Source organism: Epinephelus moara, chromosome 3 (assembly GCF_006386435.1).
Source record: "Epinephelus moara isolate mb chromosome 3, YSFRI_EMoa_1.0, whole genome shotgun sequence".
Lineage (NCBI taxonomy): Eukaryota > Metazoa > Chordata > Actinopteri > Perciformes > Serranidae > Epinephelus > Epinephelus moara.
In genome coordinates this window covers 34,353,535-34,380,364 of record NC_065508.1, presented here as the reverse complement: position 1 = coordinate 34,380,364, position 26,830 = coordinate 34,353,535, and the positions used below count along the sequence as shown (strand labels likewise).

At 41.0% G+C, this 26,830-nt stretch overlaps 1 protein-coding gene across 3 annotated transcripts in view; it reads left to right on the top strand.

Moving 5' to 3' along the window:
* The first annotated feature begins 1,720 nt into the window (after positions 1–1,720).
* The window catches only part of amot (angiomotin), a 49,891-nt gene continuing 24,781 nt past the window's right edge, over positions 1,721–26,830 (top strand). The window contains exons 1-5 of one of the 3 annotated variants that reach the window (XM_050040698.1): positions 1,721–2,053; positions 16,383–16,673; positions 18,541–18,608; positions 19,399–19,459; positions 21,763–22,795. In XM_050040698.1, the coding sequence (XP_049896655.1) occupies positions 18,597–18,608; positions 19,399–19,459; positions 21,763–22,795 (1,106 nt within the window). In that variant the 5' untranslated portion in view covers positions 1,721–2,053; positions 16,383–16,673; positions 18,541–18,596. The remainder of the gene's footprint in view (positions 2,054–16,382; positions 16,674–18,540; positions 18,609–19,398; positions 19,460–21,762; positions 22,796–26,830) is intronic. The other 2 variants (XM_050040699.1, XM_050040700.1) reach the window with 2 other exon arrangements.

The following is a 26,830-nucleotide window of genomic DNA, read 5'->3' as shown; positions in this document are numbered from 1 at the left end:
GCTTGGCAAGAATGGATCCACTAAGCAGCCTGGCTGATATCCAGTCACAAGAAAGTGAAGTGGATGAAATAGGACTCGGGCAGGCCCATCAATGGGAGATCAGAGACTGTTGTGCCCATGTCTTTGCAGAGACCTGGCTCCATCGTGGAATCCCGGATTGGGTCATGGGCAGGCCATGTTTTGTGCTGACAGAGCGCTTGCTTTGTCCAGGTACTTTAGGTGCACACAGATTTTTATTTTGTCACTTTCTTAGTGGTAGAGACCACAGTTGGGCTCTGTGCTGTTGCTGGCTGTGTGACATCCCTGTGCACTGAGACCTAAGACTGCTTTAACTGATTGTGGTGTGTAACATAATTAGCTCAGAATGGTGCTTTTTGACATGCTCCCTCAGTTACTGGGACTTCTCACATCATTTAATGAGAAGATACCACAAAACAACATGAATGTCTTTCTATCTGCTTTGATAAATATAAGTAGCTGTACAACAATGCGGCAGCTCTGCCATGACACCCCTAATAAACTTACAGCTTTCTTTTTCTGTGTTGCTCCAGAGATGATGGGAAATGTACTGCAAGATGTCAAGACACAGGCCTGACTGTAGCATTAAGATTTCTCTTAATTCAAGCTAACTTCCAAGCATCACATACTTTTGACCATGGTGTGGTTCTAGAGCAAGACACTCAACTTATCTGTGCCCATAGGCCACTTGTGCAAAACGACACGAGACCTGTTACTAAACAAATATTAATAATATAATCAGTATATACTGTATAATGAATGAATTGCCTGCTTTCAGCCTTTCAGTGTTTGCTGTTCTCACTAATCTTTGCTGAGAGGCAAATCCAGTGGCAGACCTGAACAGATCAGGTGTACGCAAGGGTGTTTCTAGGAATTGAGAACATTCGGGGTAGCCTGGACCTGGGGTCTGCCGGATCCTCCGCTGGGATTTATTTTTTAAATTAAGAAGCTTTTTGTACACTATTGTGTCTTATTTACATTCAAAGTCTAATAGTCAATTTCTTTTCATTGTGAATTTAAAAAAAATGGTCAGTGGGTCACCTGGCACCCCATCTGGAGCCATATTTGGCCCACTCCTATTGAGTATCACTACTCTAAAACAATCATCAATCAATTGGCACATGCGCTGTTTCTCGAAATTCCGACATTTCCGACAGCACACAAAGGCAGCAGAGGGGCCGACAGTCTGTGCTCAAACTTACAAAAGCCCCTTTGTCATTTTTCTGTTTTACTCCTCCTTCATATTCCTTTTTCATCTTTTCTTCTTGACTGTGAGACAGACCTAAAAACCGACAGTCACCACCTAAACTGTACAAACCGACTCACGCCAGATTTGTCACATCTCTGGGATTTACTGTTAGAAAGAGCACGTTAAAACACGTTAAACGTTTGCGTCCATAATTAGCTTTTTTGTGTAGAAATGAGCTATAGCCTACTGAAATCTGACCATAAAACGCATTACGTTATTTCACATTGAGGCTTTATGTCTGTAGTTTAGACTACATTGTGCTTAAACCCACCCTTGTCTTATGCTTGTTACTTCAATGTGCTGGGCTTCTACGCATCTGTTTTACAATAATTAGATTTATTCGGTTTAAAAACAGACTAGAGAAGAAGGCAGGAGGAGGAGGGATTACTCTGCTCCAAAACTTTTTCGTCCAGTTTCCATTAGCTGGAGGAGGGCGACGAAGAGGAGGGGGGAGGCAGGACATTCCTCTCATACTGCAGCCCAGGCAGGGTGAGCTTCCTGCCACTTCTCCTGTACCGCTTCTTTTTTAATACGGTTAAACATGAAAGTTACGGGGAAGGACGAAGACTTTGTGGCCGCTAACAAGGTCCTTTTCCCGGAGCAAGGAATAAAACTCACCGCGAGAGCCTCCATTGACCGGCGGCAGCGAGTGTTGTTGTAGAGGCAGATTTTGTGCAGCCAGAGGAGCCGCTTCACTCTCGCAGGAAAGGGGAAAAATAACACACAGAGGGATGTTTCGCTGAGTTGAAGGACCGGGAAAGTAAACGGAAGAAGCTCCATACAAAGGTAAAACTGTGTGTTTACGAGCACATAACGTTAGCACAGTTAGGAAGTTAAAAGGTTACCGACAGTACACCGGCCCACGCGCGTGCCTTAAGTGAAAACTTTGAAGAGCAATAAAAAGAGATGTCACAGAGAAAACTCTGTGTTCCAGTAGGATGTCATTTTTCTTTTGTACCATGAAGGCAACCAGAAGAAAAAGTTGCTTCAGAAAACGACTGCGCTTTTGCAACTACCTAACCTTCATGTCAGTCACACTGCTTCCACAGCCTACTCCACTCTGTGATAGGTGCTGTGAGTTAATGACTTAAGTATTTTCTTCAAATGCCGGTAACTGAAGCCTGGATAGTGTGAAGTGTAGCTGGGTGTATCGTATCATCCCTGTCTATGATGTTTCTATTAGCTGCTTTTTCAGCTTCAAGTTTGGATTTTCCAGTGTGGGTGCCCCACATGAGGTAGCCTACTTGAAGTGGTTCCAGGGGGGTCCTTAGGGACATGGAAAATCATTTAAGTTGTCACTGGTGTTGCAAACACAAGGTTTCCCTGAGAATGTTCATGTGCTCACTGTAATCTACTTAACTGGAGATTTCTATCACTGTGTTCACATGGTTCACAGTAACACGATTTTATCTGACAGGCTGGTTACAAAGGTTTGGTCTATACTGCAACATGTTGATGAGTTGGTTAGTGCAACATCCAGTTTACCACATCAGGTGACCTTCGACCCGAAGACAAAGTAATCAATACCACTGGTTAGGAGAGACAGAAATTCCATGTCTCTGTGTTTGTTAATTGCACATATGACATTTAAATTTGGAGAAATATTCTTTGTACTGTGATTTTTGGTGAAAAAATTACACAATTTGATAATTGAGGGCACCAAAAGTTTCAACGTGACAAAAGAAAGGAAAATATAGATATGAATTTAGTGTGGTATTCAGACTGGTGTGTAGAGGTTGATTTGTGAAATTCAGACAGTGGTGTAGTGGTAGTTGATGAGGTGGGTGTGCTACTACGTAGATGGGTACGTTACTGAAGAGGAAGTGGGTATACTCTCCCATATCTTCCAATGGCTTTGTAGCTGATACTGTAAACAGTGTTCCCACAGTCATGGAAAACCTGAAAAAGTCATGGATTTAGTAAAAAAATCATTGAAAGTTTTTGGAAAAGTCTTGGAATTTTGATGCGTACTGAAATTGTCACTGTAATCTTCCGTGGATAACCACCCATGTAATATAACATAACGGCAAATTTATTTTCTGTAGCTTTTGGCGTACCATAGCTCTAATATGTGATTCCTTCACGTATGCCAGCTAGCTGTAGTTATGTCTAAATAAAGATTGAATCTTACATGTTTAAAAATGTGGAGCAAGTGAAGCAAAAATATATTTCGGGTCATTGAAAAGTCATGGAAAAGTTTTAAAATTTTGTCCATAAAATGTCTGGGAGCCCTGTGTAAACAGCCAGAAAAAGAGGTGGGTATACCTGCATATACCCTCCAGTACACCCCTGGTTTATATTCAGTGACCAAAAGAGACTTTACTGGCCTGAAATCATGACACCAAGTGAAGAGGTTGTGTGACAACGAGGGACGCCTATGATATATTTCATTAATAATAAGGGGAATTTTCCTGGTAGTTTGCTGTCTGATAGCTACACTAACAGTCTTTATTTATTTACTAGCCTGTCCTGGTCATGATGCTTATAAGAGAAATGACATAACATGTTTTCATGTAACATAAGGTGAGAATACATGGAGTTCTCTCTTTTGGACCCTGTCTTTGTAACTTATTAAACAGAAAGACATATAATACACATAACACAAGACAGATTGTACGTGGGAACGTCAGTTAAGGCAGGTATTTTCTCAATAAGCACCATGGTTACTGTGGGGAAGAAATTCCGGATTCAACGTTTAAAAGTTCAGGTTCAAGTTGATTTTCCTCCAGCTCCATGCTGCCAAAGTTAGGGTGCAGTTTTAAAGGGAAATTTCAGTTTATTTCAACCTGTCTCCTATCGTCCTAAATTTGTTTCAAGTGACTAGTGACATAAAAATAATAGTTAGCATGTTAGCCATTAGCCTAGATACAGCAGGGGCGCATAGTAGCGTCAGACCTGTTAAAACGTAAGTGAACGGGCAACCTTCAAGTGCAAAGTTAGTCCACTAAACAAGATTTTTTTCCACAAAGACCGCCTCATATCGTTAGGATGAATGTCAGAGAACATATAGAAAACGACATGTAAACGTGTTGTCTTACCTTACCGGTGTGCTGCCATGTTTGTTTACCATTTAGCTCTGCTTTCCAAAGCGCTGGGGACATTCCGAGATTCCCATTCTGAAATAAGGGAGGCTGGTCACGTGAGACTACAGTTGGCATACATGGTACACTGCTGACTATTTACTAAATTTTACCATAGGTTTTTAGCACTAATACTAAAGAGCTAATCTGCTAGCATTACTACTGACTGACCATTATTGGCTGTGCAAGTGATTACTACTATGATATCTTGTTAGAGCACACAGGCTGCAGACTTTGAGTTTTTATTTAAATAAATGTTGCAAAGCATGCATTTTATTAGGAATCTCTATCTGTCCGCAGCTAATTTCACAAACTACTGAACCAACAAGCCTAATATTTTGTATGCACATTTATAACTGTGTGCTGAAAGATCTTGTGTGGTTGCGGGTATTCACATTTGTTGACAAACCTGTTTTATTTATTGTTTATAATCCCTCACTCCTCGGCTTAAAATAATAAGTTTTACCTAGTCTGTTGCAGATGATGTCGGCCTTCATCCTGGCTCAAAAACTGACATCCATGAAAATGTTTGGTGTCATTTTGAACTGGAGCATCTGTTATGATCCACTAAAGTTAGGCGCGATATGAGATTAATAAATCACAATTTATTTTTTAATCTTCGCCACAATCCTGACTGTAAGGGAGCTGTGAGAAACGATTCCAGCGGGCGTAACTGCGCCACATCCCAGCCGCCATTGCTGTGACACACCAGGAGCATTTCAGAAGAGTGTTTTGCCTTCTTGATTTTGTTGATTTGGTCATTTTTCCTTGATATTTGTGGTTCTACCATAAGAAAGTAAATTGGCGGGTTTCTTTTTTGTCTGTTTTGGGCACAGCAAGTTAGGGCCTGGTGGAAGTCCTATGCTACCCACACATTAAAGAATAAAAAAAACTGTAATAATAGAATTGTGATCCAGACATTGGAAAGTATCTTATAGTGATGGGATTTCAAAAAGGTTTTCTAAAAGTGATTAAGTCATAGTTGCATTTATTCTCATGAAGGATATAATGCCACATTTTAGAGGGTGGTTGCTACAAGTCTCTGTAAGTTTTACAGCATTTGTCCCTTAGTCTTTGACAGTGTTCTGCGCTTCTTCATTGGCCCCTCAAGAGTCTCCCTGTATTTCCATGTAGGAAATATTTTAGTGTGAATGAAAACCCTGCAGATTAGAGACCAAAGGGCCCACTGGGTTTGACTCAGAGCCTAGAAATTCCTCTCACTGCTGTGCTTCTCTGTGATATAAACACTCCTCACTCTACTTTTACCACTTTCTTCCAGCCCCTGCCTCTCCCCCTCTTGTTTTCTTGCTTCCCCCTCTCCGTTTCTATAACTTCCTGTCATCTGCTCTGCCCATTTTATTTTTTGTCTGCCTTGCTGACTTAACTAAATCTCACAGTGGACAGAATGGGACTGATGGGACAAACTTTTGAATATCATAGCATTCAGGGATGTGCATTGCATTTAGTTGAAAAGCCAGGAAATATCACATGATTGTACTAACCTTTTGAAAAATAGTCCAGTCGCTTGTGGTGGTTTTCTTTCTAGTTAGTTTTCCCCAATTTAAAGGACCATTAGGAAGCAAAGTCTGAAAGTTGCTCTGATTAATTCACGGAAAGTTGTGGAAGGTAAAGTCACATTCATGTGTGGGAAGGCTGGCAGCAGCAACAACATTCAGGTTTCCATAATCCCTCTGAAGAACAGCCAGTGAAGGCTGTTATGACTTTCATAGCATACCTCCTAATGTGTGTGTTCTGAACTAACACAAGATGGACACAGGAAGTGGGGTGCTGTGGGGACCGCAGCTCCCCCTAAAATCAGGCATGATAAAAGCCATTAGTTAATAAAAGAGTTTAGACTTAATGTTAATGTTTAATAGTGTTTCCTCCTTTTTGCTGGTATATAAAAGGTGTAGTCTATTGGTTTTTTGGTGGGAATGAGTTATTAGAGTTTTTCAATCTGGTCATTTTAAGCATTTCCATCTTTTCAGATCAGTTTTTGATACTAAGTGATTTGACAGGTAGCAGGTTTGAGCTTTTCTGTCATGTGCGATCAACACTGAGATGTTTTTGGAGTGTTAAGAATTTTTCAGTGTCCCTTGGAATCAAAAGCCCCTTTTACACTGCCTGTTCAAGGCAGAAATATTGTCTGTTTTGTATGTAAGGTATGATCGTGGAATAGGAGGACAGAGTTGTCTTGCCTCTGAGCAAGGAACGAAATGAAATGATGCCTGTATAAATGGGACAGCCAGCAGGATGTGATCATGGGAGGCATGGGCGTGATGTTTTGATTATGTGTTATGCACGTGACCCACCACGGGAGATTTAAAAGGGAGCTAGTAGCAGCTAGCAGCTAAGAAGAACAGCGTCTGAAAATGTCCGCAAATTGGGAAAACAATGGGGTCCGGGAGCTTCTCACCATCTGAGCAGAGGATGAGATCACCCGCCAACAGCAACGGTAAATGATTGTTATTGTGTTGTAAGTGCTGCTGACATGTGTGCTATATGTCACACCAGATGTCATCACTGTTGTGTAACATGTCATACCCATCATGCCTCTTTTGATTCCATGAGGCTGGGATGCTATCTAAAATGACACACTGGAGTGGCATGATGCCGCCATTGTTTGGTTCTGTGTAAAAATGCAAATGTGGCATAAATAAGGGACTTTTAGCTGCTCTGTTGTGTGTAAAAAGGGTAAAATTAACCAAAAAGGTCAGGGTCACTGTTCATCCTGTCAGACAGACCCCCGGAGAGAGTTTAATCTAGTCAGCTACAATCAGAGTACATAATGTATAACATAACTTCAAATACTGCCACTGTACAGTGACAGTCATGACTCATTTGTACATTATGATATGTAAAGCATAAACTCAGCTTAGTAAAGAGCAGCATCGTAGAAGTGCTATTTGCAGATTCTGATGGCAAAAACTTTGACACTCGTTTGCGGACATATCAGTAGTCCAGCATCACAGCTGTCTCTGCACGCTGTAGTCTGTTTACTTTTGTCTGTCACTCAGCGCTACGTCACGTTTTGTTACTTTGATAGGTTGTAGGTGTATCCAGTTGTGTCCAGAGGCATTTTGGTCTATGGGTGTTAAAAATGCCCCTTGGAAATCATAAGTGAACTGAGAGGTTAAGGGCTCAATTGCATTTGAAATTTGGTCTAGCAATGTCAGGCTATTAGACCAGTGCATTTCTGGCAAGGTTCTAGAGGAGCTGATAATTGAATTTTGCACACTGAAAAGCATGAATAAGCAAGATGGACAATAAAGATGTAAAAGAAGATAAGTGAATATTGTTCAGAAAAATTATAGCCATACTTTGTTGACACAAAGGTTGCTGGTTTGAATCTACAGGTAATTCCCTCAGCATTGACCGTCAGTGCGGCTTCTAATCAGCTAAGCCAAAGCTGCTCGGTAAAGAAGTATTAAACTGTACTGGGCAGCACCCAGGACCTGAATATGAAGCTGGGTGTTTCCTGAAAGAGAAAGTAGAAAGCAACTGAACTTTCCCTGGAGAAGAATGTTTTTTATTGTCAGAGCAGCATCATTAACTAAATATGTGGCGGGACGGGATCTTCATCCTTCCCATTGTGTTGAATTTCGGGAGTTTTCTAGTTGAACCTGATTTCTGCCTCTTTTATCGGTCAGTCCAAATACCTGAGGTTGGGTTCCTATCTGTGTAATTTTGTAATTACACCACCCAGTTTGACTCATATCTGTGTTTCTACTTGCTTCTGTCACTTCGTCACTACGTCAATAATGAAGACTCTGCACTCATCTTGACGTCATTTGTTAATGCACTCTAAGAATGTTCCTACTTAACACTTCTTGTGTATTTCTGTACATGTTTATTATCACATCATTATCACATTACCAGACCCCTAGAGCCTTAAAAGAACATTTTGATTTAACCTCAATTTAATATTCCTGATTATTATGTCTATATCATAGCATCTTGTTGACATTTTTTCACCACGGTTAATAAAATAATGTCGGTTTTCAAAATGTGGTTTGTTGCCAGAAATACCAGTTTAGTCTCCATATCCCAAACAGTGCAAGCACTGAAAATATGCCTGTGACTCTGGACTAATCATGTAAGAATTAGTGGGATTAGAGAATAGAAGGGATATTTTTATGCCTCTGCACCAGTGTCAGCCATGGCTGGAGGCATTGTTTTCAGGTTTTCTGTTTGTTCTAATGTATGTAGCCTACATCCCATTCTTATGAATGTAGTATCTTAAGAACGCCTTGAGGGAATTTCCTGAAATTTGCAACAAACGTCCAGTTGGACTCAATGATGAACTGCAGCGTTTCCCACAGAATTGAACTGTATGTGTTTGGGGGGGCACAACAGTGGTGGGCCACCACAAATAAATGAATGTGGGGGGAAACCCTGAACTGACTAGATTTTGGTGGAAGGCCAAAGGTCACTGTGACCTCCGTCCTATTCTTGTGTATGTGATATTTCAGGAACACCTTTAGGCACAAACATCCCCTGGACTCAAGGACGAACTGATAAGAATTTGGTGGTCACTGGTTCTCAACCAGGGCTCCTTGAGGAAGTTCCAGGGGGCGGGGCTTTAACAATAGGGAATAGTTTATTTTCACTATTTTATTCACTGCAGAAGTGAGCCCAATGTGAGTAAAAATTAAAAGACTGACTATTCAAATCAAAGGTTTCTCTTCCTCCATGCTTATCTCAACTGAAGGTGACAACTATCTGGTCTTAATAATATCTACAACCAGTGTCGTCTGGGAACCACTGGTCAAGGTCACTGTAGCGTTACAGAATACATTTTTGGCCATAACTAAAGAACTCATATGCTGATTATGGTAAAACTTCACACAAAAGTTTAATAGGATGTAGTGATAAAGTGATGACATTTTACATTCAAAAGGTCAAAGGTAAACTTCACTGTGACATCATAATGTTCTGCAAAAACACTCTTCTGGCCCTTATTCAATGCTGCCTTAACTCAAAAACAGAAGGGGAGACATTTGGTCAGATACTGAATTGGTGACACTGATCTTGGGTGCCCACCTTGAAACTATGATAATTGTATATATCCTTTATGCTGCTGGGGGGGAATTTGTGTGAAGCACCCACGTTTTAGAATATGTAGCCTCTTTGCAGCAACATCCATATTTGAAGCATTGTTCCCTGTTATTGTGACATTTGAGTCTGGCAGAGGCATACAACCTCGAGGTGGTAATACTAGTCTAATTTAAGCAAGTAATGGAGCATATTGCTAATACAAACTGAACACTGGTTGCATGTGAAGATGTTGTTTACAATGTCAGTGAGATGAGCTATAAATTTTAACTATAAATAAATTCTGATATAGCCTGACTGGCGCTGGAGTTGTAAGACCAGTACAAAGAACTTGAGGCAGCTTGGGAAAAAAGAAATGCAGTTCTGCAGTTTAGCGGGTGTGCTTTGGTTTGTGAACACAATGAAGAAAAAGATGCAGAGGTGAAGTGTTTAAACAGGTTACAGAAGCCTTGTACAGATTGGGCAAACCTCCAACATGAATTGAAGCTGATCCAGGGCCATTTTCCTCTGTCACTGTCCCACTGACATACAGAGAGAACTGTGCCTGTTACATGAATAACACTGCAGTAGCTTTGACTACTGTATGTGCCTAGATGACAGTATACATAGGAGCTGCAGGTCATGTGACTTGTCCCATGTTTTCCTGTCATGTCTGAATCAGCTGTCTGTGTCATCATGTTAAGGTTTGGTGACTGTCTCAAACACATGTCTAGACACTGTGTACTGCGGCAGATCACAGCACAGGAGACATGAAGAGACTAAAAAGTTGTGAGTCAACACAAGAGTGCTGATACCTCCTTTTGTTGAACTGTTGAATGCCCTCCATCCAAGATGAAAAAAACACAAGGAGAGTATTTGCTTAAGGAAATTCTCTACAGTGTAAAAAAGCTGAGGGGAAACTCATATTCTGCCTCCAACGTATCTTTTTATAATCACAGAGAAGAAGACGGAGGAAAAGATTACCTAAGAGTGCACCCTGTTGTTGTTTAAAGTCACAATCAGTGAAAGGGGAAGTAACAGTCTGGAGTATTTATACCATTGACGGTTGGCAGAGTAAATGCTGGTAAAGCAGTTACACTAGAACGCAGGTATGAGGGAGTGGCTCAGGGCTGAACGGTTGCCAGATCCACCTGTCTCTACCTCCTGGCCCCACCTGTTGGAATGAGGGAAAGGGGAGGGGGGTGTGGGAAAATGGAAAGAGAGGTGCGCCGCCTCAGATCTGTACAAAGCAGGTAGATGTTCAGTGAGAAACACAGTAACAGACAGACATTGGAGTACTTCCTAGTTTTTTACTCAGGAGTTTATTTTGGGAGAAGATACAATTTTTTTTGAGGAAAACACACAGGTAGGAGCATTTATAAAAACTTCTGAGCCAGTTTTTCACTTGTGATTCTAAAAGAGAACATCAGGATAAGAGCAGAAATCAGGTTTATGCTGTGAAAAGGAAAACAAGGTGGGAGGCGTTATTTAGTTTGGGGTTATCTAGGATGTTATTTATCTAAGGTCTTCATGGGAAGGAAATGAAAAAGCCCTAAATTAAGTGGTTTGGTCTGTGAAGAGGAGATAAAAACAATATGCATAATGCATTTCAACTTCAGCTTTCACTTAAGACAGAACTTTGTGCTTTCCTGCAGAACTGTTCTTTTCCAGCAAAAAACACGAGGACATTAACACCTTGAACTCAATTCAAGTGTTCATAGTTATGACGCTCTAAAATCCTGCTTGATTTCAGTACATTCACTTCATCTTGTTGTATCTGTTGTTACTGGGGTATTTCCTCTCCCATTCCTTCTTTGTCTATTTTCTGATTCATAAATTGAATCTTTTTCATGAGCAGTCAGCAATATGTTCTCAGTTTGAGTGTCTGTTAAAAGACAAGAATGAAAATCTACAAAGTTTTGAACAGGAACAAGAACAACCGAATAATAAGCCAAAGATTAAATGAGTGATGACCAAAGAATGTGGCAGTGTGGAAAAGCATGTGTGTACTTGCAAGTAAAGACTGCCAAACAACTGACATTGGTTTTACATATTAGATTCTGAATAATGCTTACCATACACAAGAAGACTTTGAAAAGACTTTAAGACTTAAGTCTGACACCCTTTCACATCTAGCAACAATGCGAGTACTTAGTCACACATTATTAAAATGTAAGAAAGACTGGGGATCTTGCAGGGTCACTATTTGCAAAACTACAACTAGATTCCTTTGAAAATTATTTCCCATCTTGCTCCTGTTATATTTCTTAAAGGGATGTTGGTGTAATATTATAACATGTTAATAATTCCTTATGTATCTGCAAAAACACAAGATAAAAGGTATCATATGTTGACAGTATTCTTGTTATTTTCGGCATCACTTTAATCCATAAAAAAACTATATTTGTGTAAAAACTTTTCATTTTGGTTTTTATTACCTCAACTCGCCACCAGTCTCAGTTGGTTAGCAGCACCATTTGAATGGGAAAAGAGCATGAGAATGAGAGGCTGACCACCTGAAAAATTAAGCTTTCTCACTAAAGGTAGAGCACTGTGGTGGATCAGATACACACTGAAATAAACACGGACTCTTGGTCACTTCACCAGTTTCTTCTTTTTCTACAGTCCAAGAGCACCAAGACTTGTTCACGTTCTTGCACCTCCCCAGAGTCCCCTCCATGTTTACAGTCCACCGGTTTGCTATTTGTTTGGTGCTGAAGAGAGAGCACCCATTCGTTGTTAGCAAAGTTCATGTCATTTAACTTCAGTATTTACATGAGCCAAGACTAAAAACTTGTGACGATATTAAATAGGTTTTGTCCAAACTCTAAGACGAGCAGAACTGATTAAGACAGGCTGGAATGAGTGTTCTGACCACCTTACACCAAACGATTGAGATCACAGGAGCGCCCACCAACTGAGGTAAAATTTTCATGATTTTATTTTGACACTGAATTTTTTTCTCTAACAGTAAAATTGCTTGAAAAGTCATTTGGTGTAAGGGCGGCATACGTTGCATGCCAGTTCGTAGTGTCAGAGTTTAGAGTTACAGAGTTCAGTCTTCATGCCCACCAAAGTCCATCCTTTAGAAGTATACTTCCACAGGATTAATGTTCTTCCGTTGGTTGGATTACAGAGACCATATTTGAGACCAGTGTAGATCCCTTTTAAACTCAAAATCAATGCTGGTTCAACCCTGGTTGAGCCCTCAGTGTGAAAGGGGTATTTGCTGCTCTGATCTCCTTTGTCAGTGTGTTTCTGGCCCGGCTGTACAGGATCCTGTTCCCACTTCTGTAGGCCTTCTCCTTGGCTGGACCAAGCTGCTTGAGTTTAGCTGTAAACCAGGGTTTATTGTTTTTGTACATGTAGAAGGAAAGCTGATATAAGATGTCAGAGACTTCATCCAGGTCTGTAGCAGAAGCATCAAAAACAATCCTGTCAATGCAGTGAAAGCAGACCTGTAACTCCAGCTTTGCCTCGTTGGTCCATCACCTCACAGAGCGATATAGGTACCCTTTAATGTATATCTATCCCTGCTGGAAACAGGACCTTCACTATTTGGATTGGGACTGGAACAATATCAGATTTACACTATGTGATTACCTTGGCCAAAAGAGTTCACAATACAGATATTATTGTGGGATCTAAAGAAAATTTGAAACATAAAAAAGTTATCAGTCATATTCATCTTTAATTTTGTTTATTGTGTGTTTTGTATCTTTTTTTGTCTTGAATTACAATCAAATTATGAGTATAGGGAGGTGGAGAGAGTGTATAACAGTAACTGTAGGAAGGAAATGAAGGAAGGCAAAGCGAGAAAAGGAGAAAACTGACATGGTTTAAAAGGTGCTGGATTATTTACACCGCCCCCCCCCCCCCCCCCCCCCCCCCNCCCCCCCCCCCCCACCCCCCCATATTATCATTGTGTATTAGTAACATAATATCAATATTCTATTTTTAAATATCACAGTTATCATCAATACTGGTCTATCAAGACACCCCTAATTTGAATCAAGCATTCATTCATTCATACATTCATTCATTTCCGTAACTGCTTATCCTGTTGGGGGTCACAGAAGGCTGGAGCCTATCCTAGCTGACATTGTCAAGAGTGTCAAGTCAACAATTAACCTAACCTGCATGTCTTTGGACTGTGGGAGGAAGCCAGAGAACCCCGACCTCTTGGTTCAAACCCCCAACCCCAGGTTCAAAGCGGTAATCCTTTTGCTGAGATGATTATGCTACCACTGCACCACCGTGACATCTGAATCAAGCATCTCATGCAAAATAAGACAAGCTGAATTCAGTAGTCTACAGCTGTAATTTCAATTTACCCAATAGCCTAATGTTAAATCAACATTTATGTATATGGAAATATTGGTTGCCCTTAACCCTAACCCGTGTTCTCCAATCAGGGCCAAAAAACTTGATCTTGGATGTTCCTTATAATACTCAGACAGGATTGTATAACTCTGGAAAGTTATCACAGCGACAACTGATTTTATCTTTCATCTTGACGGTCACAAGGTTAACAGTAGAAATACAGTGTTCATGTTACAAAGTAATGCTGTGCAATGCACGTCACATTGCAGCAAAAGTGGAGCATGTTTCAACTTTTTTGCAGCGTGACTCAGCATTGTTTCGACAGAGCACCCTGTGTTGGCACCCTGCTGTGTTGTAGGGGTGGCGCCATTAAAATAGAACTGGAGAAATTGATTTTTTTCATACATGACTTCAGAGTATTACTACGAGTAGAAAGGCTGTGGCTGTTTAACAGTAAACTAAATGTTTCTCCCAAGAGCCCATCTCAAATTTAAGCCACAGCCATGGAATAAAGATAGTGATGCACTGTTATATATCTCATAAATATGAATATTTAAAAATTTACATCATTTAAGTGTGAAACAGTCTTTATGAATTGTTTACCTGTTCAAGGTTTAATTGCATGAAGCAAGAAAAGGTGCATGTTATTGTTGTTCCCTGCATCTTAAGTTCATGCCATAGTGATCTGAACAAGCCTCATCTCCTCTGTAACAGATTCAGTTTAAGGGTTTAGAGGAGAGAGAGCAATCATGAGCCCCTTTTAAACAGAGATTTTGCAATACTGCTGTAAAGAAGATCACCAGCTGTGCTTTTTTTGCCAGGGGTCAGTATGACTCTCAGTATGACCCCTCTACCTCTGCTGCTGGTTTACTAGCCTAACAATAGCCCCCCATGTTTGTACATTTTGTACAGAACGACAAGATGGAATAATGGTGCCTTAAACAGCACCTGACAGTATAATGGGCTTTGGACTGTGGCATCCCGATACTGAGTATGTCAGTGAGGTTGTTGGACTGTCCTTTTTGTAGCGGCACATTCTGAGTGTAAACTTTGCAATATAAATTGTGCTTGAATTTGGTCACATTGTCAGAAGCAGTACATCCTACATCTCGGTGCAGGACAGCGCCCCAGTGTCTGGTATAAATATAATAAAAACTGTGTACTGCGTTCCAACTGTACAACCCTCCAAAGTAGGAAGTGATTTCTAGTTCAACATCACTTTTCAGTCAGTATAAAACTAGTCAGATACAGCATGTTGTACATACTCCCAAAGAAAGCAGTGATAGTGGCATGAATGTGGATTTCTTCAAATCGCTGTTGAAAGTCTTCTCAGTGTGTCTCCACACTGTGACCTCTTCATGCATAAGTACACCCAGGCAGAAATGCAGGTTTACATTCACAAACACACACTGTGGGTATCAGCATAGTATATCATGACAAATGTATAGATACAGGAACCTTGAGACGTTGGTTGCTGAGTAAACTGTTTATATGAAGGGGAGTGTGGAGACACAGGGGGGTCAATGGGGGAGGGGATGCAGAGAAGGTAATACATCTGGAAGTTAGTATTTTTTTCCTTTACAATGGGACATGGATTAGTTCTGTTGTCATACTGATGTCAGGATGTTTCATGTCACCCCAACTTCTACACTTGGATTTTGCAATATGTCAAATAGATTGTCTTGGACAGTGACCGTATGTAAGACATACATGAATGTACCAGTGACACCCATGAACCCTTTGTGATGGAAGACGTACCACGAGGAACCATTTTGGGTTATTGTCACTAAGGTGCTCTTTTATGATATGTGTTAATGGTTATTATGTTACGAATGTGGTCACAGGGTACAAAATAGCATGGAAATCAAAAACAGATGGACACGAGATGAGAAAAAGCAGAAGAGGGAAAGAGAAACAAATGACTAAAAAAAAGAAAGAGGCAGTGACCAATGGATAAAGAGGTGTGGTGGTGTGATTTGTCAAGAGCAGAAGAGTTGTAATCCTCTCCCACTGCTCTGTTTAGAAACAAACATGCAATCACAGACCTTCAAACTGTGTTACATGTCTTGCTAACAGCAGGTGGCCATAACATAAAGCTGTAGAATTATCCAGGGGACTTGTGTGTTTCAGTGTTGAGTAAAATTAAGTTTAGGTATCATTAAAAGAAAAGTTTGAGGGGGGAAAATGTTCCTGGAACGGCAGCTCTTCCGACTTTGCAGCTCCATTGTGCAGCCTGAAGTGACACCAGTTGAAAGCTAATGCTTGCTGAGCTTCCTTCAGATCACAGTCAGTGTGTTTACATGCACTGCACTAATCTGGTTACTATAAACGCATATTTTATTCATACAGCACGTCAGTATTCAGATTTCTCCTCTACCCCAACTGTATTTTGGAAGCGTGGCTCTCTGATTTTAACAGAAATATTGAGACAGGACGCACCTTCCCTCTGTCTTTGGTTTTTTAGTGTGTCAGACTGACAGCATTGTGAGGACAAAAGGTAGAGACACTGAGCACAGCTCGTCCTTCCATCAGTGTCTGAATTTAAAGTTGAATGTTAAGCAGTGGAAGCTGACTTGTTAGACTTCTGCAGGCTACTTAGTGTGTGTTTCGATTTCAGTCGGTCATTGCATGCAGTTATTTATCTAAGATGAATAAAACCACACTTATTTCCTCTGCAGAGTGTTTGGCTCCTGCTGACACCAACCAGTGCCTTTACACCTTGGAGTGCCTTGAGGACCTGCTGAGCCTGCAGGGAGGCCAGATTCTGGAGTTGAGCCACCTGCCACCACCAGGCTACAACTGCCTAAAACTGGCCCACCTCCACCCACAACAACATCATCCTCCTCATCTTCCTGCTTACCCTCACCAAGTCCCACCCTGGCCTGCCGGTGGGCCGTCCACAGCATCACAACATGAGCAGCTGTTGCCACTGAAGCTGCTGGGGGAGCGCAGTGAGAGCAGCCATACAGGTAGGTATGAGAGGGGGAAAGCTTGTGAGATTTGCGAAAGTAAGTCGGATAAGGGAAACAGATAAGGAGGAAGACAGGCAGGAAGTAAAGAGGGGAGTCAGAGATAGATATGTTAGGGAGGAAGAGGGGAGGTAAGCAAGTAAATAGAGGGACAGACGAGAGGAGGGGAGAAGAGAGGAAGGGCAGAAGTTGTGTTAGGACAAGTCATATGGCAGAGAATATTTAAAAATCCATGCAGATGCATTGTTAAACCAAGGGCACAAAAAACAAACCAACCGCTCAGTTTAGCAGTCTGTGTGAAACAATTTATAAACAGTGCACACAGATCACTTACCTGTACACACAGTTTAAAGGAACAGTTTGTAAGATTTAGGAAGATTTACTGGCATTGAGCGGTGACGATTTCTGATTGCAACCAGCTGAAACTTCTCCCGATTAGAATTCCTACAGACTTTATTCTTTGGGAGGTTTTGGGAGCCAAATTATTGGCAGAGGTTTTTTATCATTTTGTTTATCACTTGACATGCACAAAGGCATACATGCACATGTGCATGCGAATGGTTTCACACTTTTCCTCTGATCAACAGGTGGAGGTTATGTGCCCCGAATCAAACTTTGTTTCTTAACAAGAAAACTCAACAGAGCACCTTTTAATAATCAAGACTAAAAGACTTTTCACAGTCAGTATATTTACAAGACATTAGAGAAATTCGATTTATTGTGTTAGTCTGACCAAAACCAGAATTTTAAAATAAATGTTAACCAGTTAGTCCGACTGAAATCATACCAAATCGAATTTCTCAAAGGCGGACTAACACACCCAGATAATACGATTAGGAGTCAAATTACTCCAGCATGTATGCAGTCAATCGGACCCAAACTGGCTTAGTTTCTTTGCACATGCTCCACAGTTTCCGCCCCGGGCTTTGACGCGGAAGTTGAATAGCATTAAATGGCTACGAAAAAGTGTACAACACGTACAGAATGTACAGAGCTGTAAACCTGTCCACCATGGTACCAGTTTGTTGCTAGCTAACCGTAGTGAACTTGTTGGTCAATTGTTTGGTCTGTGACGTAATAGTTCAACTGGTTCAAGGTCCAATACTAACAAGCTGAAAGGAGGCATATTGGCACCTTTCGTAGCAGTGTCGGACCTACTTCGGTAAATAAATCGATTCCTTTCCCGTGCTGGTATACTTGGACTAGGACAGTAGTCCAATTAAATGCGCATGTAGATGTACTGAGTGTCTGATTTATACTCTACTCTGATTGGAGACGACAGATGTTCAAGTATTCTAGTTGTCTGACACCAATGACTAATTTATGCTTTCATTCACTGGATATAAATAACAAATGACATCACCTTACCAGCATACTATCTAACCTTCCATTTTATTTTCATGAGCTCAACTTGACTCAGCACAACCCAAATATTTTTTTCCCCTTACAATTTATTATACTATGCGCTTGGTAAATCGGTCTGTGCACTCTAAATTTGTTCTAAATGTATTTGCTTTGTTGATTTTTTTCCTACCACATGACCTCTGGCAGGCTTTATAGTATTTTAGGATACAGCACATAAACAGGGCCGCTTTAGAGTTGTTGGAACGCTTTTTTTCACCTTTCACGTCAGTCTTTGTGCCAAGATAGGCTAGACACATCCCAGACCAGTTTCTATACTGGATGCATGGAGCCTGAACTGGTATCAATGTCAGACTTTGCCACCAGCATTCTGGATTCACTAAATAGATTACACAGAGGAAATTACTGCAAAGAATGAAGTCATGCCATCTCATCCTGTTTCAGCTTTCTTTATATTCTGTTGTTTTTGCTATTCTTCTCTGTTGTCCTGTCACCCTGCTGCTAGCTGTCTGTGCAGAGAGCGAGTCAAAGAGAGAAGATTTTGGGGATGAACTGCAGGAAATGGCAGTTGAAGTATGTTGGAGAGAGTATACATCTACAGTCTACAGGGCTGGGTAGTGGAAAAACCATAAACATCAGGAGCCAGATGTATAAAACTGTTGATTTACAACTTAAACTGTGTGTATGCACAAAGACAGAAATATGCATTTGCATTCTTTTTGTTAGATTTATAAAATTGTGTGTACACCTGATTCTGTTAAATAAATCGTGGCATTGGGCACATGTGCAGGATCATCATTTCTACACCCACAGTTAGCCATAAATGGATGTAGAAATGCCCTTAAACATCCATTTGCATAGTGATACTTTTACTATAGTAAGGTATTGATGTTGAGCCATTTGGTCATATAACATGAAGGCTAGAGATTATTAAAATATATTTAGAAAGTAGAGGAACAAATAAGATTTAATTTCTATTCAATTGATTGACTTGATTTGAATGCCTTGAAACTGCAGAACTATCTATAGAAATATCTGAGCAGCTGAGCAACAGCTATGCGAAGAAAGACCACAATAGTCCAGCCAGCTGAACACACTTGCATAGTTGAAAGTGATGGCTGAAGGAACTGTTTGTAATCTTGGGTTTTTAGTTTAGTTTTCTGGGTTTTTGTAATAGGATTTTTGTGAAAGTCATATAAGTTTAAAATGAGCTTTTGTGCTTCTGATTTCCACTACCCGGCCAATATTACTCCATCAATACCTTTTTTCCACTTCTTCAGCTTGAAGTGAATTGAACATTTGCTGACATCCCACCAAAGCTAACATTTTTCCTTTTGTCTTCAATGGTTTTATTCACTTACAGATGTTTCGGAAAAAATCATCTTCCAGCTTGAGAATGAGAAGAATAACAGAAAACGCTAGATGTAATAACTTCTTTCTTTACTCTGTGGAAAAATGTGTAAAACAATGTAGTTGGTAACATTCAGTGTTGTCAGAAGAAACCCACCCCCCCCACCCCAAAAAAAGAAAGAGACAACAGACAGATCAATGTGAAAACATGTTAAATGCATACAAATAAGTCAAATTGCTAGGGCTGTAATCAACAAAGAAAATCTTGGTCGACTGAAATTCTACCTACTCTTCAAACAATCCACTGGTCGAAAAATCTGCACGTTACTTCGAGGTTAACTAAATGGCGGTATTGCAGCAAAAAAATCCCCTGCAGCCCATTATAAAAGATGAACACCTCAAACAGCAAACAAGGTCAATTATGAATCTTTCTATTCTGAATTTTTGAGCAGTGGTTGTTATATATTTGTAAAAGTTTCCTCAAGCAGAAAAAAGTGATTTAAAAATCAATGACGTCTTCACAATGTAAAGTCTACGAGCTGAGTGGGAACTAGTGTGCAGGGCCAGCAGGAGAAACACTACTGCGCATTAGGAATGCACAATAATATTAGCATGTCATTGGTAATCGGACAATATCGGATTTAATATCGTGCATCCCTACTGCGCATATTCAGTGGGCCTCGTACTGCATAAGTAAACCTGGAAGCTAGTAAACTTTTTTGGCATATGCACCAGATGAGCAGCTCCATTGGACTGTGCCATCTTGGGGTCAATTATCTAGTTATCATTAAAATCCGTAATGCTGAACAACAAATGTTATTTCCAGCTAGGAAAAGTAACATTTTTGTGGACACAGCCTCATTAAATCAACATCAGCGAATGTCTGACCAATGAGAATTTGGTTGGACAGTAGCATATCAACCAATCAATCGACCAACCAACCAGAAGGTGACAGCCCTACAATTTTTTTTTTTTTTTACTTTTTTCCAAGTACTGGAAAAAAGACATTATAAGCAGGCTCCTTTAGAAGAGAAGTTTGACTCAGATTATGACTCAACTTTACAGCAAATACATTCCAGGTGGTTTCAACTTTGACAACACTGGATGTGCAACTGAGAACACATTTCTTCTGTCTTTAACACTGTATGAGCATTTCCACTCAAATTTCTTGGGATCAGCTCTGAGAGTTTCCAAATCACTGGGTTTTGTTTCCATGCAAATGTGTATAATCCTCTATCTGTGTCATAGCCAGTGGATTGCAATTTCATACATTTTCAGTAAAAATGGTTATTTTCACTGTGATTGTGGGTGATCCTCAGCGCTTTGATTCTGGGGTTCAGACGCACGTAATCACTTAGTTCAAGTAAGCCCATAAAGCTTGAGAGAAAGCAGTGTTTTGTGACTGAAGTGGTGCCATACAGTCATATTTTGGCTGAAAACATGAAGGACTTGCTACTTTCTCTGCTTTATATCATTGTAAACTGAATGTTTTTGTTTTGGGGCTGTTGGTTGGTTTGAGGATTTTATGTTGAGATTTTGATCTGCATTTTTCACTGGTTCTTGCCATTTTATAGATCACATGAAAATGGTTAATTATCTAAAAAAAAAACATTACTTGGAGCATTAGTGGTGAAGTAGTGAGTGCAGATTTTACAGAAGTCACATTGTTGAGATGCTTCAGGCTAGTGCTTGAAGTTTTCCTTTTGATCCTGTGACACTTAAAAGTTTATGTAACATCATGTATGTGAAGTTTCTACTCTTGTCCTTTACCAACCAAAAAGGTCTTTGCCCTGTAAGCATTTTCCATTAGTACAATCCACAGATACTGTAGCCATTGTTTAGTCATCAGACCACAGTTATTTTAGTTCAAACAATGCTGATCTGTTTTCTGCTACTTTGTGTAGCTGCATTGAGACCTTTTCTTTTCAGTCTCCCAATGGCCAAGCAAACAATAGTTAAGTTGAAAATGTCAGTAAATCTTATCAGGATCCATGTTAGGTTGTCACACAGCAGTCACAGTCTTCCTTCTTTGGTTTAAATAGTTGATTTTTGTGTTGTTTGGGTTTGAGGCTTCAGGGTTTTGCTGATGGTTTGTCTCCTCAAGTTTTTGAGAAATGGTTCTTCCTCCAGTCTCGTTCTATAAGGGGTCAGGGATGGTGGTGGATGGTCCATGTGCATCTTTGACCTTAATGCTTTCTGTCCCTTTTGTCCTGTCTTTGTCCCCTGTAATTTTGTGATAAACTCACTCTTTGTGTCTTTTTAGTCACTTTCATGGATTGTTTCTCTTTACTTCACCCTACACTATTATAAAACTCTAATTCTCAACTCTGTCCCACTGCTTCCTCTTCCTCTTTCCACTTTCTCCTCCTTCTCTCAGGGAGTATTGACCGTGGGCGGAGCTTATCCTTCCATGAGGTGCGTAGCCAGCGTGAGGCAGAGATGAGGGCAGCAGCTGAGGAGTCGTCCAACAGCAGCAACAGTGTAGGAGGTGGTGGCAGCACCGTCCTGCAGCGCCTCCTGCAGGAGCAGATGAACCGGAATTACGTGCTGCAACAACAGCAACAACAACAACAGCAACAACAAGGAGGAGGGGGACCAGGGGCAGGAGGTGGAGGAGGTTACTCAGGACAGGGACAGGTAGGCCCCTCTGATGACCACTCCATGACTCCCCACATTGCCCGTCAGGAGCCCCAGGGACAGGAGCTGCAGACAGACAACGGCCTGGAGAAGCTGGGCTCCAGCAGAGTGGGAGGAGGGGGTGGGAGCAGTGGAGGGGGAGGAGGTTTAGGGACTGGAGGTGGAGGAGGAGGCAGCAGCGGAGGTGGTGGGAGCAGCCAAGGGCAGTGCCCGAACCCTGAGGACCTCCCTACATACGAAGAAGCCAAAGTGCAGTCACAATATTTCCGTGGCCATGGTCCTCCTCCTCAGCCTCAGCAGCAGAACAGTCAACCCCAGCAGCCTCCTCTACCCGCCTCGGTGGGCACCGCCTTCTACGTCACTGGTGTGACTAACGCCAAGGTGCGCACTGAGGGTCGCCCCACAGTGCAGCGAGTGAGCGGCACTGGGAGGGTGCACCAGGACGATGGGCTGAAGGATCTGAAACAAGGACACGTTCGGTCTCTCAGCGAACGACTCATGCAACTCTCTCTGGCCACCAGTGGCGTGAAGGCCCACGCTCCTGTCACCAGCGCCCCCCTGTCCCCCCAGCTGCCCCCACCTGGGCCACCGGGCGACTACTACAAGCCGCAGCATCGCGGCCCGCCTCCAGACTACCCCTTCAAAGGAATGGGCTCGCCTACCAAGCAGCAGGAACCTGCAGGCCACTTCTACCAGGAGCAGAGAGGGAGGGAGCACTCACGGGAGGTGCTCCACGTCCGATACCAGCCCCCACCTGAATATGGCTCCTTCAGGTAAAGAACACCTGCACTCACAGTCCTTTACCAACAAACATGTACACACTTTAAGATACTTGAGTAATACATTTTTAGAATATACAAATGATATACTCCAACAGTGAATCCAACATCTATAATGTGAACGGGATCTCTCGGAGTGACAGACCCAGTGAAGAGTGACCTAACTCTGCTTAAGGACTTTGTGATAAAACAAGACAAGGTCAAAATCCAGTATATGGCTAGACCATGTATGAAACAATGGCTTTTAATTTGAAACAGGAACTGGCAACATTCACAATGTTGCAGTCCAGCCAAAACATTCATGTAAATACATCTTAAAATGAAGTACAATACACTTAGACACACTTGCACAGCAGATGGGACCTGCTTCTTTTGAACCTGTACCCACTGATCAGCTCTTTTTTGCTCAATTTACCATAACCCTCCTCTGTTCAGCTCCGGTCGGTGATGTAAAGGCTGAAGTCATACATAGGCTCTACAAAGAGCCTACACTGTGGCCTGTACAAGCAGCCAACGCCATTGTCAGCATCTGTACCACAATTTATATTTGTGTGGTAGTATGTCTGTGTCGCTTTGCAATCACACCTCCAAAACGACTAGCTGGCAGTGCGGTTTCCATGTAGCTGTGTTGAGTTTTTGTGAAGTGCAGTAAAGTTTGATTAATTCAACTAATACACCTAAGATACATACAAAACATAGCTTACTAGAGTGCTCCAGGGATGACATTTTTCTGTAGTCACGGAAGTTAGCCTGCTCTGGTTCCCTCATCATAAAGCCTATGGGATTTTTCCACTGGATTTTGGATTATTGCAGAAAATAAACTCTGTGGCGAACAAAAGCTTATGATACTTAAATGTTTTTTTTCCCGCAAGACAATTTTCACAAACACTTCTTTTTTAATTTTTGAAGCCAAAATGCAATCGCCAGACATAAAAAACTAATGTTAGCTTATAAATGAACTACACTGCAGTCACATGATTTAACATCCCTACCAGAAGGATGCTGTAAAGCCATGTTCAGCCTGATGACGTTCGGTAGTGTCATTTAGCCGCTTGTCAGCAACTGTCTTTTATTTGACACTTTTGACAAATTCACGAGTGTGCTATTTACTGACAAATTTTATGTTGTAGAAAAGCGTGAAAGTCTCTTAAGCTTGAGTTAACTACAGACCTTATTTCAGGCATCTAACCAAAAACCCATTCAAAAAAATCCATTGACCTTGAGACGAGGGAACCAGAAGTGCAAAAATGCTAACTCATTTCCGGATTTTAGGACTCATTTCTGGGGCATTCTACAGTGACAATATTAAACAAAAGCACAAAATTTGTCTCTCACAAGATCACCAACAATAAAACAAATGTCTTATACCAGACAAGTTTTCCCCACTCATACAACATGCTAACATTATTAGCATGAACCTATGACCTCTCCTATTGCATAAATTAGCCTAGCAGCTAGTAGACTTTTCCACTACTCATATGAAGCCAGGATAAGTCACATACAGGACATCAGATGCTATTTTGTGTGGGTTTTATTAGCTTAACAATTTGTGTCAAATAAAAGTAAATTGAATCTTTGTTTCCACTGAGGGAAATGGTTTTCAATTCACTAAAATAAACAGGAGTTCTGCATTGCCATGATGTGTAGTTACATTTCTGAGGAGGTGCACATCTGTCCCCGCTGACTGGCAGCCATCGGTGGCTATCATAGTGTGGGATAGATTCGGGATGAATAAANAAACAGCAGCCAGAAACAGAACAGAGGGAACCAAACCCCCCCCCCCCCCCCCCCCCCCGGACTTAAAACAAGACTGTCAGTGCCTAATAATTTCAAAAGAGCAATGGCCAATGGAGAAACACAAAACACTCATGTCTTCACTGACTCTGACCAATGATGTAATTTCGTCACTCACTCACTCACTCACTGACAGACTCTCCTGTGCATAATGCTGGCCCAGCATTTTGCAGTTTAGCAAAAAATTTAGTTAGGTGTTGTTGTACAAATATTCCTACATCCTTATAATACATGATTGTAGCTGCTAAAAAGAATGTTAAAAATTACAGTAACCTGCCCGTCACCCATACGTGTTGAACACACACAACACTGCACTGTCACATCATCTTCAGAGCTCTGTCAAACTATGATACAGGAGCTGAGCCATGATAGTTAAGATGAATACAACAAGGTATGTCTGTCTGTGCATCATGCAGAGATGTGTTGAGACCAAAACCACAGAAACAGATGTTAAATTAAATCTTAAAATCAGTGTGTATTTGCTGATGTGCAAATGAATATCACAGATAAATTTAGCTAAAACTCTCAGAATAATTCAAGGTTGCTAAAAAGAGTTTAAACAGTTTGTACACTTGCATGCAGGCATTCAAAGAGCTGTGCTCAATACAGTATTACATGCTGTTTATAGTATTTCATAACTGTGCTGTATGCAGACACTGTCTGTTTGTCCATAAGACTCCTTGTATTTGTTTTACATTCCATTGCTAAGTGAGTCACAAGTTTGTTTGGGTGGTTACTTACAGTAAGTGTAACTGTTGAATAGTTTTACATCATCATGAAGCGAGAAACAATGAGCAATACAAGAGAGAATAAACTGTGCTTGAGCAACACTTTGAATCAATGCCAACTGCAGGAGAGCCATTCGGACGTCTGGCCTTCATAAGCGGGAAGGATCTCAGGGGAGATCATTAATAAATTAGCAATTTTTAAGCACATTTTTTACAGAAATTTAAAATGTTAAAAAGCCTTTTTAGTGGCATAAATATTCAATCTTTTGTTATTTAGTTTGTGTCTCCATACCAAGTCATCTGAGAGGTTTCCACAGCAACTACAGCAAGTAAATGACCACACAAATTATGTGGAAAAATGAGAAAAGCGCTGAGCTTGAGATTATCCACAAAGACACACATTCATTATTGCCTTCCCGTGATTATCACACAGCTCTGTTTTGACTTCTCCAACTTATGAACTCAAATGATTTCCAAACAGTGTCAGATTGATATGGACCCACAAACACACATACAGGTTCATGTGAAGTTCCATTGTTCAGTGAGATGTAAAAGCTGCCACAGGGTTTGTTTCCATGGGGATGCGCAATGTATTGTTTTTTAATCATTCCTGTAATGTTATCTTGCATGTTAAACACATTGCGAAAGACTGTTATGCACTTTAAATACTGGAACTACATGACATTCTGTCTGTAAGTGCTATTTTGTCTGATACATGCCATACTTTTTACTCTTTGGCCAATCAGAGAGCCCCCACCTTTAGGCAGGGCCCAACAATAAGGATTGCCCGATGGCCTGGGGCCGGTGAAAAGTTACATTGAGTCGGTAAACACAATCAGTTATCTGCCCAATCTGGCCAGTACCTGAGAAACTGAGCGAGCGACGTTGGTATGACTGCTCTACTCTCTGAGATGTCCCTTTGCTTATTCATTGCGCCCCTGAGAAAAACATCCGACTGGGTTGAGAATAATAACTGGTGTTATAAAAGTCCTTTGGGGAATAGCTCAGTGTGTAGCGAGTGTGTGACAGAGCGTGAGAGAGACGTTGGGGGAGCTCAGAGCAGATAGGTGTTGGCGATCAGAACAAAGTAGAAATTAACAGTGAAGTTGTCGATTGGTATTAATTGAATAGTGTAGGTTTCATTTTGTCCATCAATAAACACTGCAGCTCCTCAAGACCCAAGTAAAGTAAATGTAAATATACAAGCACACGTACTGTGCAAGTCTGAGTCAAGAACTGAGTACACTTTAATATCTGTTTCTTTATGGCAACTAACATTGATATCGCAATATTCAACAGCGTTATCTCATATCACATATTTTCCTCATTATCATGCAGCTCCAACAATGACGAAGACAAAATAATGTCAGAAACAGAATGCTTTTAATTTTCTTGATAAGCAAGTTGAAAAGAATAAAAACACACATTTAAAAAGATGATATGTGAGAACTTTTCATGGTTTCCCAATAGTGTTTTTCCAACTGGTGAGAAGGAATCCCGTCGGGCC